The 17,148-nt window shown below is 48.5% G+C and overlaps 2 protein-coding genes across 7 annotated transcripts in view; one reads left to right on the top strand and one right to left on the bottom strand.

Moving 5' to 3' along the window:
• Positions 1–13,287, top strand: part of appl2 (adaptor protein, phosphotyrosine interaction, PH domain and leucine zipper containing 2) — a 45,509-nt gene extending 32,222 nt beyond the window's left edge. For 2 of the 4 annotated variants that reach the window (XM_042110676.1, XM_042110674.1), the window contains exons 16-23: positions 8,527–8,621; positions 9,028–9,183; positions 9,703–9,755; positions 9,936–10,110; positions 10,876–10,912; positions 11,036–11,191; positions 11,392–11,439; positions 11,819–13,286. In XM_042110676.1, coding sequence (XP_041966610.1) covers positions 8,527–8,621; positions 9,028–9,183; positions 9,703–9,755; positions 9,936–10,110; positions 10,876–10,912; positions 11,036–11,191; positions 11,392–11,439; positions 11,819–11,950 — 852 coding nt within the window. In that variant the 3' untranslated portion in view covers positions 11,951–13,286. Of the gene's footprint in view, positions 1–8,526; positions 8,622–9,027; positions 9,184–9,702; positions 9,756–9,935; positions 10,111–10,875; positions 10,913–11,035; positions 11,192–11,391; positions 11,440–11,818 lie in introns of all 4 variants that reach the window. The other 2 variants (XR_006035170.1, XM_042110675.1) reach the window with 2 other exon arrangements.
• Positions 13,288–14,531: 1,244 nt separating this feature from the next.
• The window catches only part of tubgcp6 (tubulin, gamma complex associated protein 6), a 35,861-nt gene continuing 33,244 nt past the window's right edge, over positions 14,532–17,148 (bottom strand). For 2 of the 3 annotated variants that reach the window (XM_042110429.1, XM_042110431.1), the window contains exons 25-26: positions 15,816–16,009; positions 14,532–15,324 (exon numbers count right to left, since the gene is read on the bottom strand). In XM_042110429.1, coding sequence (XP_041966363.1) covers positions 15,233–15,324; positions 15,816–16,009 — 286 coding nt within the window. In that variant the 3' untranslated portion in view covers positions 14,532–15,232. Of the gene's footprint in view, positions 15,325–15,815; positions 16,010–17,148 lie in introns of those variants that run through there. The other variant, XM_042110432.1, reaches the window with a different exon arrangement.

Here is a 17,148-nt window from a genome sequence, read left to right as displayed (position 1 = left end):
AGGACTTGAAAAAGATTGGGACTTGGACTTGGACTCGACTTGGCTTTGATGTGACTTGGACTTGGACTCGACTTGCCCTTCTCTGTATTTACTTGGGACTTGACTTGGACTTGACTGCTAAGACTTGGGACTTACTTGTGACTTGCCAAACAGTGACTTGGTCCCACCTCTGGTACACACACACACACACAGGAGTACACACACACACAGGAGTACACACACACACACAGGAGTACACACACACACACAGGAGTACACACACACAGGAGTACACACACACAGGAGTACACAGGAGTACACACACACACACAGGAGTACACACACACACACACAGGAGTACACACACACACACACACACAGGAGTACACACACAGGAGTACACACACACAGGAGTACACACACACACAGGAGTAGACAGGAGTACACACACAGGAGTACACACACACACAGGAGTACACACACAGGAGTACACACACACACACAGGAGTACACACACACACAGGAGTACACACACACACACAGGAGTACACACACACACAGGAGTACACACACACACACACACAGGAGTACATACACACACACACAGGAGTACACACACACACACACACACACACAGGAGTACACACACACACACAGGAGTACACACACACACAGGAGTACACACACACACACACAGGAGTACACACACACACACAGGATTACACACACACACACACAGGAGTACACACACACACAGGAGTACACACACACACAGGAGTACACAGGAGTACACACACACACACAGGAGTACATACACACACACACAGGAGTACACACACACACACAGGAGTACACACACACACAGGAGTACACACACACACAGGAGTACACACACACACACACACACACAGGAGTACACACACACAGGAGTACACAGGAGTACACACACACACACAGGAGTACACACACACAGGAGTACACAGGAGTACACACACACACACAGGAGTACACACATACACACACAGGAGTACACACACACACAGGAGTACACAGGAGTACACACACACACACAGGAGTACACACACACACACACACACAGGAGTACACACACACACAGGAGTACACAGGAGTACACACACACACACAGGAGTACACATACACACAGGAGTACACACACACACACAGGAGTACACACACACACACACACAGGAGTACACACACACACACACACAGGAGTACACACACACACACACAGGAGTACACACACACACACACAGGAGTACACACACACACAGGAGTACACACACACACACACACAGGAGTACACACACACACACACACACAGGAGTACACACACACACAGGAGTACACACACACACACAGGAGTACACACACACACACACACAGGAGTACACACACACACACAGGAGTACACACACACACAGGAGTACACACACACACACAGGAGTACACACACACACACACACAGGAGTACACACACACACACACAGGAGTACACACACACACAGGAGTACACAGGAGTACACACACACACACAGGAGTACACACACACACACAGGAGTACACACACACACAGTAGTACACACACACACACAGGAGTACACACACACACAGGAGTACACACACACACATAGGAGTACACACACACACACACACACACACAGGAGTACACACACAGGAGTACACACACACAGGAGTACACAGGAGTACACACACACACAGGAGTACACACACACACACACAGGAGTACACACACACACAGGAGTACACACACACACACAGGAGTACACACACACACACACAGGAGTACACACACACACAGGAGTACACGCACACACACAGGAGTACACACACACACAGGAGTACACACACACACACAGGAGTACACACACACACACACAGGAGTACACAGGAGTACACACACACACACAGGAGTACACACACACACACACAGGAGTACACACACACACAGGAGTACACACACACACAGGAGTACACAGGAGTACACACACACACAGGAGTACACACACACACACACAGGAGTACACACACACACAGGAGTACACAGGAGTACACACACACACACAGGAGTACACACACACACAGGAGTACACACACACAGGAGTACACACACACACACACACAGGAGTACACACACATACACACAGGAGTACACACACACACACAGGAGTACACACACACACAGGAGTACACACACACACACACAGGAGTACACACACACACACAGGAGTACACACACACACACAGGAGTGTACACACACACACACACACAGGAGTACACACACACACACACACAGGAGTACACACACACACACACAGGAGTACAAATACACACACAGGAGTACACACACACACAGGAGTACACAGGAGTACACACACACACACACACAGGAGTACACACACACACACAGGAGTACACACACACACAGGAGTACACACACACACACAGGAGTACACACACACACACACAGGAGTACACACACACAGGAGTACACACACACAGACAGGAGTACACACACATGCGTTATGATGTCCTTCCACCTGCACTAGTGAAGTCACACAAACCACAGATCAGTTGTAGAATAACTACTGGTGTACTGGGTTGAACTGGTCCAACTGATGTCAATGACAAGGCTGTAGATGGCTCATTGTTTTGCTGCAGGCGCTATATGGAATAGTCACCACATTTGAAGCAGACAGGCAAAGAGAAAGTAGAACTCTGCAGGCCTACATAGGTTTGCACATATGATTTAGTAATGTGTAATACACTTGTAGTGTACAAGCAGTACAGTAGTAGTGTTATTAATTACTCAAATCGTACACCTAAGCCTAGCTACATCTTATAGTAATATGCAATCATCCACAAATGTACAATCCAAGTGCATATTATTTACAGATGTTTAAAAAGTAAGTGCAAATTGTGAGTGTAACCAAGAACACATTTTTCAATTGTGAATCGGGGCTTTAATTATAAAAGTATAACCTTTCATAGTCCTCTGCTTAAGTGAAAACAGTAGGAAACTCTTTCATCATCTCCCAGTGAACAACTCAATCAGGGGGACAAGGGCGTCTTGAGCGGGAGTCTTTGTGGAAGCGCAGGCCCCTGCCGTCGTGGCTAGCTGACTGACGTGCAGATGTAGAGGGGTCAGAAGCGCCGTCGTGGCTAGCTGACTAATGTGCAGATGTAGAGGGGGTCAGCGCAGGCCCCTGCCGTCGTGGCTAGCTGATGTAGAGGGGGTCAGCGCAGGCCCCTGCCGTCGTGGCTAGCTGGTGTAGAGGGGGTCAGAGCAGAGCTGCGCTGGCTCCGGAGGAGAGCCTCTTTATAGCCCGGGGAGAAGCTTATCCCTCACACAAGCCCGCCTATCAGTGGGAGAGGAAGCTGATTATACCTCCACCCTACTTCTCTCTCTCTCTATCACTCTCCTTTGCACACACACACATACACTCACACACACACGCACACACACAAATACGGCATTACACACACACACACACACACACACACACACACACATACTGCCTCAGATGAACCCATGCATATGAACACACCCATAATTACAAGGAGAGAACAGACTAACAGTGCAAAACTAGAGAACATTGAACATTCTTGCTAGATAAGGTGTGTGTGTGTGTATGTGTGTCTGTCTGTCTGGGTTGAAATTACTACTTTATCAGACAACATTGTCTGGAACCCCGTAATGATGAATGCATTACTGCAATTGGCTATTTTTAGTTTTTAAGTAAACAGCACATGAACTAGAGCATGTAGACTTGCACCAGAAGTGTAAACTACATATTTGTGTGTTTATATATGAGATCCAAAACAGCAAGGCAGAACACGTCACTAAGGGACTGTTGACAGATCTGCACTTTGCAGTCCAGTGACAACCATCTCCAAAACTGATGATGATAAGAAAGTGACTACACCACCGTTGTTAAGTTTGGGGCTGAGTCAGTGCAGTGACCGTGCCAGTGCCCATGTGTTGTGTGGGCAGTGCAGTGCCCGTGGTGTTGTGTGGTCAGTGCCCATGTGTTGTGTGGTCAGTGCCCATGTGTTGTGTGGTCAGTGCAGTGCCCGTGGTGTTGTGTGGTCAGTGCAGTGCCCATGTGTTGTGTGGTCAGTGCCCATGTGTTGTGTGGGCAGTGCCCGTGGTGTTGTGTGGTCAGTGTAGTGCCCGTGGTGTTGTGTGGTCAGTGCAGTGCCCATGTGTTGTGTGGGCAGTGCCCGTGGTGTTGTGTGGTCAGTGCCCATGTGTTGTGTGGTCAGTGCAGTGCCCATGTGTTGTGTGGTCAGTGCAGTGCCCGTGGTGTTGTGTGGTCAGTGCCCATGTGTTGTGTGGTCAGTGCAGTGCCCATGTGTTGTGTGGTCAGTGCAGTGCCCATGTGTTGTGTGGGCAGTGCCCATGTGTTGTGTGGTCAATGCAGTGCCCATTTGTTGTGTGGTCAGTGCAGTGCCCATGTGTTGTGTGGTCAGTGCTCATGTGTTGTGTGGTCAGTGCAGTGCCCGTGGTGTTGTGTGGTCAGTGCCTGTGGTGTTGTGTGGTCAGTGCTCATGTGTTGTGTGGTCAGTGCAGTGCCCGTGGTGTTGTGTGGTCAGTGCCTGTGGTGTTGTGTGGTCAGTGCCCATGTGTTGTGTGGTCAGTGCAGTGCCCATGTGTTGTGTGGTCAGTGCAGTGCCCGTGGTGTTGTGTGGTCATTGCCCATGTGTTGTGTGGTCAGTGCCCATGTGTTGTGTGGTCAGTGCAGTGCCCGTGGTGTTGTGTGGTCAGTGTAGTGCCCGTGGTGTTGTGTGGTCAGTGCAGTGCCCATGTGTTGTGTGGGCAGTGCCCGTGGTGTTGTGTGGTCAGTGCCCATGTGTTGTGTGGTCAGTGCAGTGCCCATGTGTTGTGTGAGCAGTGCCCGTGGTGTTGTGTGGTCAGTGCCCATGTGTTGTGTGGTCAGTGCAGTGCCCATGTGTTGTGTGGGCAGTGCCCATGTGTTGTGTGGTCAGCGCAGGCCCCTGCCGTCGTGGCTAGCTGGTGTAGAGGGGGTCAGAGCAGAGCTGCGCTGGCTCCGGAGGAGAGCCTCTTTATAGCCCGGGGAGAAGCTTATCCCTCACACAAGCCCGCCTATCAGTGGGAGAGGAAGCTGATTATACCTCCACCCTACTTCTCTCTCTCTCTATCACTCTCCTTTGCACACACACACATACACTCACACACACACGCACACACACAAATACGGCATTACACACACACACACACACACACACACACACACACATACTGCCTCAGATGAACCCATGCATATGAACACACCCATAATTACAAGGAGAGAACAGACTAACAGTGCAAAACTAGAGAACATTGAACATTCTTGCTAGATAAGGTGTGTGTGTGTGTATGTGTGTCTGTCTGTCTGGGTTGAAATTACTACTTTATCAGACAACATTGTCTGGAACCCCGTAATGATGAATGCATTACTGCAATTGGCTATTTTTAGTTTTTAAGTAAACAGCACATGAACTAGAGCATGTAGACTTGCACCAGAAGTGTAAACTACATATTTGTGTGTTTATATATGAGATCCAAAACAGCAAGGCAGAACACGTCACTAAGGGACTGTTGACAGATCTGCACTTTGCAGTCCAGTGACAACCATCTCCAAAACTGATGATGATAAGAAAGTGACTACACCACCGTTGTTAAGTTTGGGGCTGAGTCAGTGCAGTGACCGTGCCAGTGCCCATGTGTTGTGTGGGCAGTGCAGTGCCCGTGGTGTTGTGTGGTCAGTGCCCATGTGTTGTGTGGTCAGTGCCCATGTGTTGTGTGGTCAGTGCAGTGCCCGTGGTGTTGTGTGGTCAGTGCAGTGCCCATGTGTTGTGTGGTCAGTGCCCATGTGTTGTGTGGGCAGTGCCCGTGGTGTTGTGTGGTCAGTGTAGTGCCCGTGGTGTTGTGTGGTCAGTGCAGTGCCCATGTGTTGTGTGGGCAGTGCCCGTGGTGTTGTGTGGTCAGTGCCCATGTGTTGTGTGGTCAGTGCAGTGCCCATGTGTTGTGTGGTCAGTGCAGTGCCCGTGGTGTTGTGTGGTCAGTGCCCATGTGTTGTGTGGTCAGTGCAGTGCCCATGTGTTGTGTGGTCAGTGCAGTGCCCATGTGTTGTGTGGGCAGTGCCCATGTGTTGTGTGGTCAATGCAGTGCCCATTTGTTGTGTGGTCAGTGCAGTGCCCATGTGTTGTGTGGTCAGTGCTCATGTGTTGTGTGGTCAGTGCAGTGCCCGTGGTGTTGTGTGGTCAGTGCCTGTGGTGTTGTGTGGTCAGTGCTCATGTGTTGTGTGGTCAGTGCAGTGCCCGTGGTGTTGTGTGGTCAGTGCCTGTGGTGTTGTGTGGTCAGTGCCCATGTGTTGTGTGGTCAGTGCAGTGCCCATGTGTTGTGTGGTCAGTGCAGTGCCCGTGGTGTTGTGTGGTCATTGCCCATGTGTTGTGTGGTCAGTGCCCATGTGTTGTGTGGTCAGTGCAGTGCCCGTGGTGTTGTGTGGTCAGTGTAGTGCCCGTGGTGTTGTGTGGTCAGTGCAGTGCCCATGTGTTGTGTGGGCAGTGCCCGTGGTGTTGTGTGGTCAGTGCCCATGTGTTGTGTGGTCAGTGCAGTGCCCATGTGTTGTGTGAGCAGTGCCCGTGGTGTTGTGTGGTCAGTGCCCATGTGTTGTGTGGTCAGTGCAGTGCCCATGTGTTGTGTGGGCAGTGCCCATGTGTTGTGTGGTCAGTGCAGTGCCCATGTGTTGTGTGGTCAGTGCAGTGCCCATGTGTTGTGTGGTCAGTGCAGTGCCCATGGTGTTGTGTGGTCAGTGCCCATGTGTTGTGTGGTCAGTGCCTGTGGTGTTGTGTGGTCAGTGCCCATGGGTTGTGTGGTCAGTGCAGTGCCCATGTGTTGTGTGGTCAGTGCAGTGCCCGTGGTGTTGTGTGGGCATTGCCCATGTGTTGTGTGGTCAGTGCAGTGCCCATGTGTTGTGTGGTCAGTGCAGTGCCCATGGTGTTGTGTGGTCAGTGCCCATGTGTTGTGTGGGCAGTGCCCATGTGTTGTGTGGTCAGTGCAGTGCCCATGTGTTGTGTGGTCAGTGCCCATGTGTTGTGTGGTCAGTGCAGTGCCCATGTGTTGTGTGGGCAGTGCCCATGTGTTGTGTGGTCAGGGCAGTGCCCATGTGTTGTGTGGTCAGTGCAGTGCCCATGTGTTGTGTGGTCAGTGCAGTGCCCATGTGTTGTGTGGGCAGTGCCCATGTGTTGTGTGGTCAGTGCAGTGCCCATGTGTTGTGTGGGCAGTGCCCATGTGTTGTGTGGTCAGTGCAGTGGCCATGTGTTGTGTGGTCAGTGCAGTGCCCATGTGTTGTGTGGTCAGTGCAGTGCCCGTGGTGTTGTGTGGGCAGTGCCCATGTGTTGTGTGGTCAGTGCCCGTGGTGTTGTGTGGTCAGTGCCCATGTGTTGTGTGGTCAGTGCAGTGCCCATGTGTTGTGTGGTCAGTGCAGTGCCCGTGGTGTTGTGTGGGCAGTGCCCATGTGTTGTGTGGTCAGTGCAGTGCCCATGTGTTGTGTGGTCAGTGCAGTGCCCATGTGTTGTGTGGTCAGTGCAGTGCCCATGTGATGTGTGGTCAGTGCCCATGTGTTGTGTGGTCAGTGCAGTGCCCATGTGTTGTGTGGTCAGTGCAGTGCCCGTGGTGTTGTGTGGGCAGTGCCCATGTGTTGTGTGGTCAGTGCCCATGTGTTGTGTGGTCAGTGCAGTGCCCATGTGTTGTGTGGGCAGTGCCCATGTGTTGTGTGGTCAGGGCAGTGCCCATGTGTTGTGTGGTCAGTGCAGTGCCCATGTGTTGTGTGGGCAGTGCCCATGTGTTGTGTGGTCAGTGCAGTGCCCATGTGTTGTGTGGGCAGTGGCCATGTGTTGTGTGGTCAGTGCAGTGGCCATGTGTTGTGTGGTCAGTGCAGTGCCCATGTGTTGTGTGGTCAGTGCAGTGCCCGTGGTGTTGTGTGGTCAGTGCCCGTGGTGTTGTGTGGTCAGTGCCCATGTGTTGTGTGGTCAGTGCAGTGCCCATGTGTTGTGTGGTCAGTGCAGTGCCCATGGTGTTGTGTGGGCAGTGCCCATGTGTTGTGTGGTCAGTGCAGTGCCCATGTGTTGTGTGGTCAGTGCAGTGCCCATGGTGTTGTGTGGGCAGTGCCCATGTGTTGTGTGGTCAGTGCAGTGCCCATGTGTTGTGTGGTCAGTGCAGTGCCCATGTGTTGTGTGGTCAGTGCAGTGCCCATGTGTTGTGTGGTCAGTGCCCATGTGTTGTGTGGTCAGTGCAGTGCCCATGTGTTGTGTGGTCAGTGCCCATGTGTTGTGTGGTCAGTGCAGTGCCCATGTGTTGTGTGGTCAGTGCAGTGCCCATGTGTTGTGTGGTCAGTGCCCATGTGTTGTGTGGTCAGTGCAGTGCCCGTGGTGCCCGTGGTGTTGTGTGGCCACTGGGGAGAGTAGATCAGCCTGACCTCTGACCCCTCTGTGTCCAGGCTGTGGCCATCAGGCTCAACCAGACCGCCATCCAGGCCGTCACACCCATCACCAGCTTCGAGAGGAGACAGGAGGGGTCGCCCAACCCCGACAGGTCAGTCTTCAGAGTCATGCAGAACATGAGAAAATGCTTGCCTTGTTTTTCATACTGTGCACGACGGGGGACTGTGTGAATGAGGGTCTTTCATACTGTGCACGACGGGGGACTGTGTGAATAAGGGTCTTTCTTACTGTGCAGGACGGGGGACTGTGTGAATGAGGGTCTTTCATACTGTGCAGGACGGGGGACTGTGTGAATGAGGGTCTTTCATACTGTGCAGGACGGGGGACTGTGTGAATGAGGGTCTTTCATACTGTGCAGGACGGGGGACTGTGTGAATGAGGGTCTTTCATACTGTGCAGGACGGGGGACTGTGTGAATGAGGGTCTTTCTTCTTCCTGCTCATATCATTCTCTTTCCTCCCTCTCGTTGTTTGTCCATGTGTGTGTTGCCTGTTCAGGGCGAAGCCTGGTGGGGTGGTGGTCACTGCGGCAGCCTCCCAGAAGCCCACAGTTGCTCCTGAGCCAGACGACTTGATAGCCCCGGGAACGCCGATTCAGTTTGACATCATGCTTCCCGCCTCGGAGTTTCAGGACCAGAACCGAGCAGGGGGAAGGTGAGGGAAGCTGTGTGTGTGTGTGTGTGTGTGTGTGTGTCTCCAGCTCTTCCTGCAGATCTCTGTGTGGCCAATAGTGTCAAGAATTTTCAATACATTCAGCCTTGCAGTCAAGTTTGTTCACCAAAACATTTCCGTGTCATTGGCTCAGATGGCAGTGATTGGTGTCACGCTGCATTGTTTGTACTCATTTGTTCAGTTAGGGTTAGTACTCATTTGTTCAGTTAGGGTTAGTATTCATTTGTTCAGTTAGGGTTAGGGTTAGTATTCATTTGTTCAGTTAGGGTTAGGGTTAGTACTCATTTGTTCAGTTAGGGTTAGTATTCATTTGTTCAGTTAGGGTTAGTATTCATTTGTTCAGTTAGGGTTAGGGTTAGTATTCATTTGTTCAGTTAGGGTTAGGGTTAGTACTCATTTGTTCAGTTAGGGTTAGTACTCATTTGTTCAGTTAGGGTTAGTACTCATTTGTTCCATTTAGTGTTTTCATTTTCAGTTTCCCTGTTTTTTCCTCTATCTCAGACGGACCAACCCCTTTGGTGAAACAGAAGAGGACTCCTCTTCTGACTCTGATGGTACTGTGCATACATTTAACATGCAGTTTTATACAAAACATATTGTGGCATATTGAACTTGTAAAAGGTGTGTGTGTATTTACAGGGCTTAGTTCCTTTAACCACATCATAGCTTACTCTCCGGTGTCCAGCTGCTAGACACTGGAGGTCACTGATGTCCTCTTATCTGCCTTCTGCCAGACTCGCTGCTGCAGCAGGTTTTCGCCGTGAGGTTTCTGGGCTCCATGGCTGTGCGCTCGGGCCACACACAGGAAGTGATCTATGAGGCCATGAGGCAGGTGCTGGCTGCCCGTGCCATCCACAACATCTTCAAGACCTCTGAGTCCCATCTGATGGTCACCAGCAACAGTTTAAGGTGAGCTGGAAAGAAGGAATCTGTATTCAGTAGCTGTGAGACGTCTTGCAGTGAGATGTCTTGAAGGAATCTTTATTCAGTAGCAGTGAGATGTCTTGTAAATAATAATCTTTCTTCAGTAGCAGTGACGTCTTGCAGTGAGATGTCCTGAAGGAATCTTTATTCAGTAGCAGTGAGATGTCTTGTAAATAATAATCTTTCTTCAGTAGCAGTGACGTCTTGCAGTGAGATGTCCTGAAGGAATCTTTATTCAGTAGCAGTGAGATGTCTTGTAAATAATAATCTTTATTCAGTAGCAGTGAGATGTCTTGTAAATAATAATCTTTGAGCAATGTGCTGCATACAGGGGTAGTTTTGAAGAAGGATGAGAACATTAGACATCATTAGACTTTCAAACTTAACAAAAGACTTTCCCCAGACAAACCAAAGCTCCTCGAAGCAACAGTTAATGGACCAACAGAGAAACACAATGTTCTCCTCTTAATGACCTCCTGTCCCCATACCCACTCAATTTCTATCTTGTTCAGCCTTAAGAGAACACTTTCCACAACTTGTGGAAGTTTCAAGTTTATGGTCATGTACTTGATAAGGATGCAACCTAATTTATCTGTAAGGAAATTCTTTAGACCAGCTCCACTTAACAGAGTGAAATGGTAATATCAAATAGTAATCAGTGTGTGTAAAAAAGTTGGCTAGCGGTAAAAAAAAAGAGTCCCTCATCAGGTTAGGACACTGGGCTTATGTGACTCTGATCTCTTTTGGCAGGCTGATAGACCCGCAGACACAGGTTACCAGGATCAGTGTAAGTGATGCGAGTTGTGAACACCTCTCCCTGTTCTTTTCCTCTGGTGGCTGTTAGTGTGCCTGGTGCCAGGGTGTCCAGTCTAAACGAGTCTGCCCCCCCCTCCCTCCTGTCCTCTCTCAGTTCCAGCTCGGGGACGTGACCCAGTTTGCGGCCCACCAGGAGAACGGGCGGCTCATGGGCTTTGTGGTGGAGTGCCGAGACTGGAGCGAGGGGGAGGAGGAGGGCTCGCCCTCGTTCAGCGCGTTTGTGTTCGAGAGCCACACCGAGGGAGAAAAAGTAAATGTTCACGCCGCACCGAAAATACCACCATTACGTCACACACGCACTTTTCCAGCTGTCTTCAAAAGCAGGACATCCATTTGAGCTATTATAAACTGGAGTTAATGTGAACCGAATGAATAACAATATTATTGTGTTGTGCTCTTAGAATATGAAGACCTTGAGCTCTTCTCATTTCACTACTTTTTCTTCCACAGATATGCTACACAATAAGCCTGGGGAAGGAGATTATTGAGGCAAAGAAGGTAACTGTCTGTCAGACACACTTTCATAAGTTTACAGCACTGGAACTTTCTACACAACTCATTGTGAATGGGACAGTGTCTTCTATAAGTTTACTGCACTGGAACTTTCTACACAGCTCATTGAGTCTTCCTCTGCACTGCACTCATATTGTTTTGTCCAGAAATTTCCCTGCGTGAAATGTTCCAGTCTTTTCGGTGGTGGTGTAGCAAAAGTACTACCTGACATTTAAACAATGCATCATAAGACAATGTGGAGAACAGCCAAAAGTGGAAAAATTGATTAAATCCCAGGATTCCATAGTGCGGCCAACCAACCATATGACTTCTATTTGATTAGATTGCTTTAGCTTACTTTCTCTATGTCCATCTCTCCACACAGGACCCAGAGGCACTGGCCCAGCTGATGAAGTCCATGCCACTGACCAACGACGGCAAGTTCCTCCTGTTGGAGAGCGAGAGTGGTGACACATCTAACGGTGGGGGAGAGGAGGACCTGGAGTCCGAAGCCTGAAGGCCGGGCCTTCACCCAACCCCCCCCCCCCCCCCTCCCTCCCTCCCTCCCCCATGATCTCAACCCTCTGTCCATTACACCTCTTGCTAACAATTTGCTCCATTGAGATTCTGATACAAAGGGACTTTTCTGTTTTACCTAATTTGGGTTACTTCTCTTTCAACTGGGGGTGTCGTTATTAATGATGTACTTAACGAACGAAGAAGGACGTCTTTCCCACCTCTCACAGGTTTACATGCTCATATGCGGCTGACCCCAGCAGGTTTACATGCTCATATGCGGCTGACCCCAGCTGAGGCTAGCAGCTGTGGTATGCTAAAGCCTGTCATAGCCTAATATGTTGGCTCATGGTATGTTGGTCCCTTTCCTCTCAATAGATGTGAGTCAATACATGTATCATTCCTGCAGAGTAAGAGTTGCACTTCCCCAGAGTTCTTCTGCATCATGGGGCTTGGCGACAGCAGCTTGCACTAATCTCTGATGTTGTATTGAGAAAGTAGATTGTAGGGTGACATGAAGAGGTTATTTCCTCACCGAATGAAGATTCAAGATTTGTCTTATTGTTTTCAAATGATGTTCCACTACAACAGTGTGTGTGTGTGTGTGCTTTTATTGTTTTGGTGTGATGAGCGTGGGGTCCTCTACATCTTGTTCATGGGGTAAACTAACTCACCTCAAACCTAGATAGGGTTTGACATCTGTATAAAACAAACAGGTTGGTTAAAAGATGTCCTTATTTGAAGTATGGTTGGTCATAGGAAAGATGGCAAAGTTGTTGTGGGACCAAAAGAATGCCAATAGAATGTGCATGTATTTTCTCTAAAAATATCAAGGCCGTCTTAACTTGAGTGTCATCTTACAGCGCTGTTCTGATACTACAATGACACGGTATCAGGACACAGCACTGCAATCGATTCATTTCTAAAAGGCTCCTTTCTGCTACCGCACCACTCTCACAAACTATCTTCAGAATTGGCTATCCCTGAACTAGTCAGAGGAATCCTGTGTCTGGGTTTACAAAACACTATAAACAGATTGATGTTCTGCATACGAACTAAAGCATTTCACAGCACTCATGTATCAGGCTACAGGGTCAAGTTTCCATAAAAAATGTAAACCATCTGAGACTATGTTGACAAACACAGTCTGGATTTGAAGTGTGACTTGACAGCTACATCAACACATTGACAGTATATTCCAACTAGAGGTCTGCGCGGGACTGATTTCCCAGTCCCGCGCCTGCCCGCTCCCGCATTAATGTGTCATTTTTAGTCCCGCTCCCGCCCGCTAAAGCCCGCATGCAGGAGGAATAGCCTATTCAGTTTTTCTTTCTGTCTCACGAAAGGAGCACACACACCTGAGAAAGACTCCAGATGTCAGTTTCTTGGTTCTGAATGTAGGCTAACAACTGAAGTAGGCCTAGTCTGGTGCCCTCTTCCTCTGTCATGCTTTCGATTTCGAGTTGGCAATGAGCAGCAGGAACAAATTGAACCCACGTAAAACGACAATATAGGCTATAGGCCTGCTATCCGTCAGTTATGCTTAAACCCCGTTTTTTAATGCTGCCTAACAGAACATCCAGCTGAACTATAGTTATGAACACTACTTTAATCATTTCCATATTTAATTTTATGCACATATTCATTTTCGGGAGTGCAGTGAATCATCGGTTTGTCCCGCACCCGCGAACACACCTCTCTCATCCCGCCCGCTCCCGCAAAGAGCTTTCAAAAGTTGTCCCGCGCCGCACTCTTTTGCGTCGGGACCCGCGGCTCTACCGCGGGAGTGCAGACCTCTAATTCCAACTAACGTTATGCCCTGAAGCGAATGGCTCCAAGTATGTGCAGTAGGCCTTCCTTTTTCTTTTGAAGTGGTACTCCACTCTCCTAATGTATTCCTCCTGTGTGTGGAAATGTATTTGATCTAGAACTGTGGAAGGAAACTGAACAAAAGGCAAATTTGGTTGCACTGTAGCAAAAAAGGAAAGTAATTTTCTTCAGTGGTCACCTGTTCATTTTCCTCAAGGGCTTTTCATTTCCCTCTCCACAGATCCAGGCCTCTAGCTAGCTTGTGTACACACAAACACAGACAGGTGACAAGCCAGTTGATTGTTGTACAAACAAAGTGGTCGGTTGCCTCGGTTTCTTTTAAAACAACTTGTCACAGCCCCTCCTGTGGCCCTTCAGAGGAACCCAAACAGTGTGATTTTGTTATGTCTGCTATGTGTTTAAAGCTCCATGCTCTAGCTTAATGCTCTGTGAGGAGAAATGGACTGAGGGACGAGCAGACAGTAGACATCTAAAGTAAAGGGATACAAGGCATCTGAGTGCCTCTCAGAGCTAGGTGGTCAGAACAAGTTCTACGGAATCCGCTTCCTGCAAGGCTTTTACTCGCGGTTCGGGGAGTGGCTTTTCTAAGAGAGTGTATAAATGCAAACATTAATATGTCCTCTTTAATAAATGTATGTGGTATTTTTTAACTCCTCAAAGTTTGGGCATTCTCTTTTTATCGGACATGCTGGTATGCTTGACATATTTCCTTCTTAATTTTTTTTTTTTTTCAGAAAAAAACATCACAAGAATTGAAAATTAGGTATTTATTACACAATTCACAAAATGTGCATTTTACACTGAGCTTAAGAGGTCAGGCACACCTGAGGTTGGGGGGGGGGGCAGGGGAAGTCATTTGGCCCCTGTACTTGAAGAGATAACAGATAAGGAAGTGCTTTATAAGCTTCACTTGGTGGATGGAGGTCGGCACACCACACGAAACACAACACAGAGCTGCCTATCAGCTTTCCAACCTCAACATATACCAGAGGTGGACTTAGGCTGTCTGTTGGCCACAATGCTTATAGCTGAGAAATGCTAGCTTCCACCACAGCATATTTAGCATGAGAGGATCGATACAGTAGATCCGTTGCACACATATGCAAAACCTCAAAGGCAAGTGTGGACGCCAGCATATATGTACCAATCACACGCAGTACTTAGATAAAGTGCCTGCTTGTGTTGTCTCTCTAGGACGGCCATAGATAAGCGCATAGAGGCATGGTACACGCACAGCTGCACAGGCTGAATCCTGTGGTTCTAGATGGACAACAGAAGCTCACCGTATAAGTGCATATCAATCTAGCAGACATGCACCTCATGCCACACACAAACAGGCTTGACCGTGTTGCTCAGGAGTCCTTGTAATAGTCGGGAGTAGATCTGTAATAGTCTAGATCTGTAATAGTCAGGAGTAGATCTCAGGAGTCCTTGTAATAGTCGGGAGTAGATCTCAGGAGTCCTTGTAATAGTCGTTGAAGTTGATGCGCAGAAGGAAGTCCTCCAGGTGAGGCTGGTAGCCTTTGTTGACCAATTTGGAGACAACTGTGGGCAAGAGTTAAATGCATGAGAATATAACAGGACTACAGGTCTACTAGAAAACAGCTTAAACGAGAAGTCCGGGGGTTTTTCACATAGATCTCTGTTTCCCAAGGTCACAGAGCCCCCATGTTCATGCCCCAAGAGTGTAGCGCTGTAGCTGCCCCATGTTCATGCCCCCAGAGTGTAGCGCTGTAGCTGCCTGGCAGCTCTTGCTGTTGGCTGCAGCATCTCGAGCTGTGCAGAACCGACAGCGCTTGGTGACTTTGAGGAATAGAGACGACACCCCCCCCCCCCAACTTTAGCAGGTCAGGGTAAGAGATGGACATTACTTTCATTCAAGTTCAGTTGATCTACATTCTCCTCAGGTTAGTAACACATTCAAATACTGACAGGCACTGAAAGAAACACGAAACACCACAGGCAACACAAGAGCCTGTCTGCCTGAAACTCTGAGCCCTGATGCGAAAGCCGAGAGGGTGCACCCAGCGCCTCACCTGTGAAGAGGAAGTGCGAGTAGTACTTGAAGGTGTTGTAGGACTGCTGCATGGCGATGAAGCTGGGGTGCACTGTCTCCCCCTGCTGGCACTCCCAGGGCTGGGACACGAGCTGGGCACGGAACTTCAGGATGAGGCTGAAGATGCTGTGGATGATGTTCATGACTGGAGCAGCCTTCTCCGTCAACAGCCCCCTGGACACAGGCAGCACAGGCAGCACAGACAGCACAGGCATGGATGAGTATGGGTGGCCTAATGGCCTTCATGAAGGATAGAAAATGATTTATGATTCATACAACTCTCTTGATAGATCATTAGGCATTAACCACCATAAAACTCCAAATAATAGCCCGGGCTTTTATTTTCCCAAATCACCAAACTGCACCAGCTAGTATTAGAGACAGGCGTCTATATGAGACAGGCCTTTAATTCCCTTTACACAAAACTTTTCGTCTGCAAAGATGGAATATATTATTGAATTAATTATGTCAAACACATTGAATGTCTACCCATATGACTAGGCTATCCGATGACAATTACGGATCATTCATTTAGTGTAGAGATGTTATTCATTGAGTGAGACAAGATCCAAATAGCGGGGATAGCCAGAACAGATGAAACACGTTTTAATCAAACGTAACTTACAAAGAGATCGTATCACACTGAAAGCTCATATTTTGTCACTAGCAACCTATATCTGTCAAATACAATTGCATATTCAGCCCTGACCAAAACGGTTCAGGAATTATTTATGCAAAAGTGGAACGTGCGTAATGTTAAATTCTCCCTCCTTTTCAGCACGAATGAAACAGCACGAGAGAGCATGAACCATTTCCACCGTATTTTATTTGCCAAATTTGACAACAGTCAACTTGCATTTCAAATCAATCATAGCCTACATCTTTCTCTTTATCGCCATGGCAGTACGCATTTAGAATAAAGAATAACGTTTGTGAACCCTTTTGTTTTGTTGCCAGCAAAAAAAAAAAACTCATCATCGGCCTATCTGCAAATTTGAAACAAAAGGGATGAATTGAACCATGTCTGAGTCGGACATATAGGCATAGTTCATATTGAAAAAAGTTATACAATTTGGAACTCTAGCTTTTCCCCACCGCAGTCTTTTAATGCCATGTAATCATAACGTTAGCGTGCGCAGTCTGCACCATACTGGCTTAAACAGACGATCTGACGGGTTTTAGAAGATTAAATACAACTCGAAACTAAACAGACCAGGCCTCTATTTGAGATTGGCCTTTAACCCAAACCTGTAGCCACACCAGGCGTTTAAAAGAGACCGGTGTCTATTTGGGACTTATTGATTGCTATTATT

This window comes from Alosa sapidissima, chromosome 11 (assembly GCF_018492685.1).
Source record: "Alosa sapidissima isolate fAloSap1 chromosome 11, fAloSap1.pri, whole genome shotgun sequence".
NCBI lineage: Eukaryota > Metazoa > Chordata > Actinopteri > Clupeiformes > Clupeidae > Alosa > Alosa sapidissima.
The sequence above is the reverse complement of the archived record's forward strand: the minus strand, read 5'-3'. Positions and strand labels throughout refer to the sequence as shown.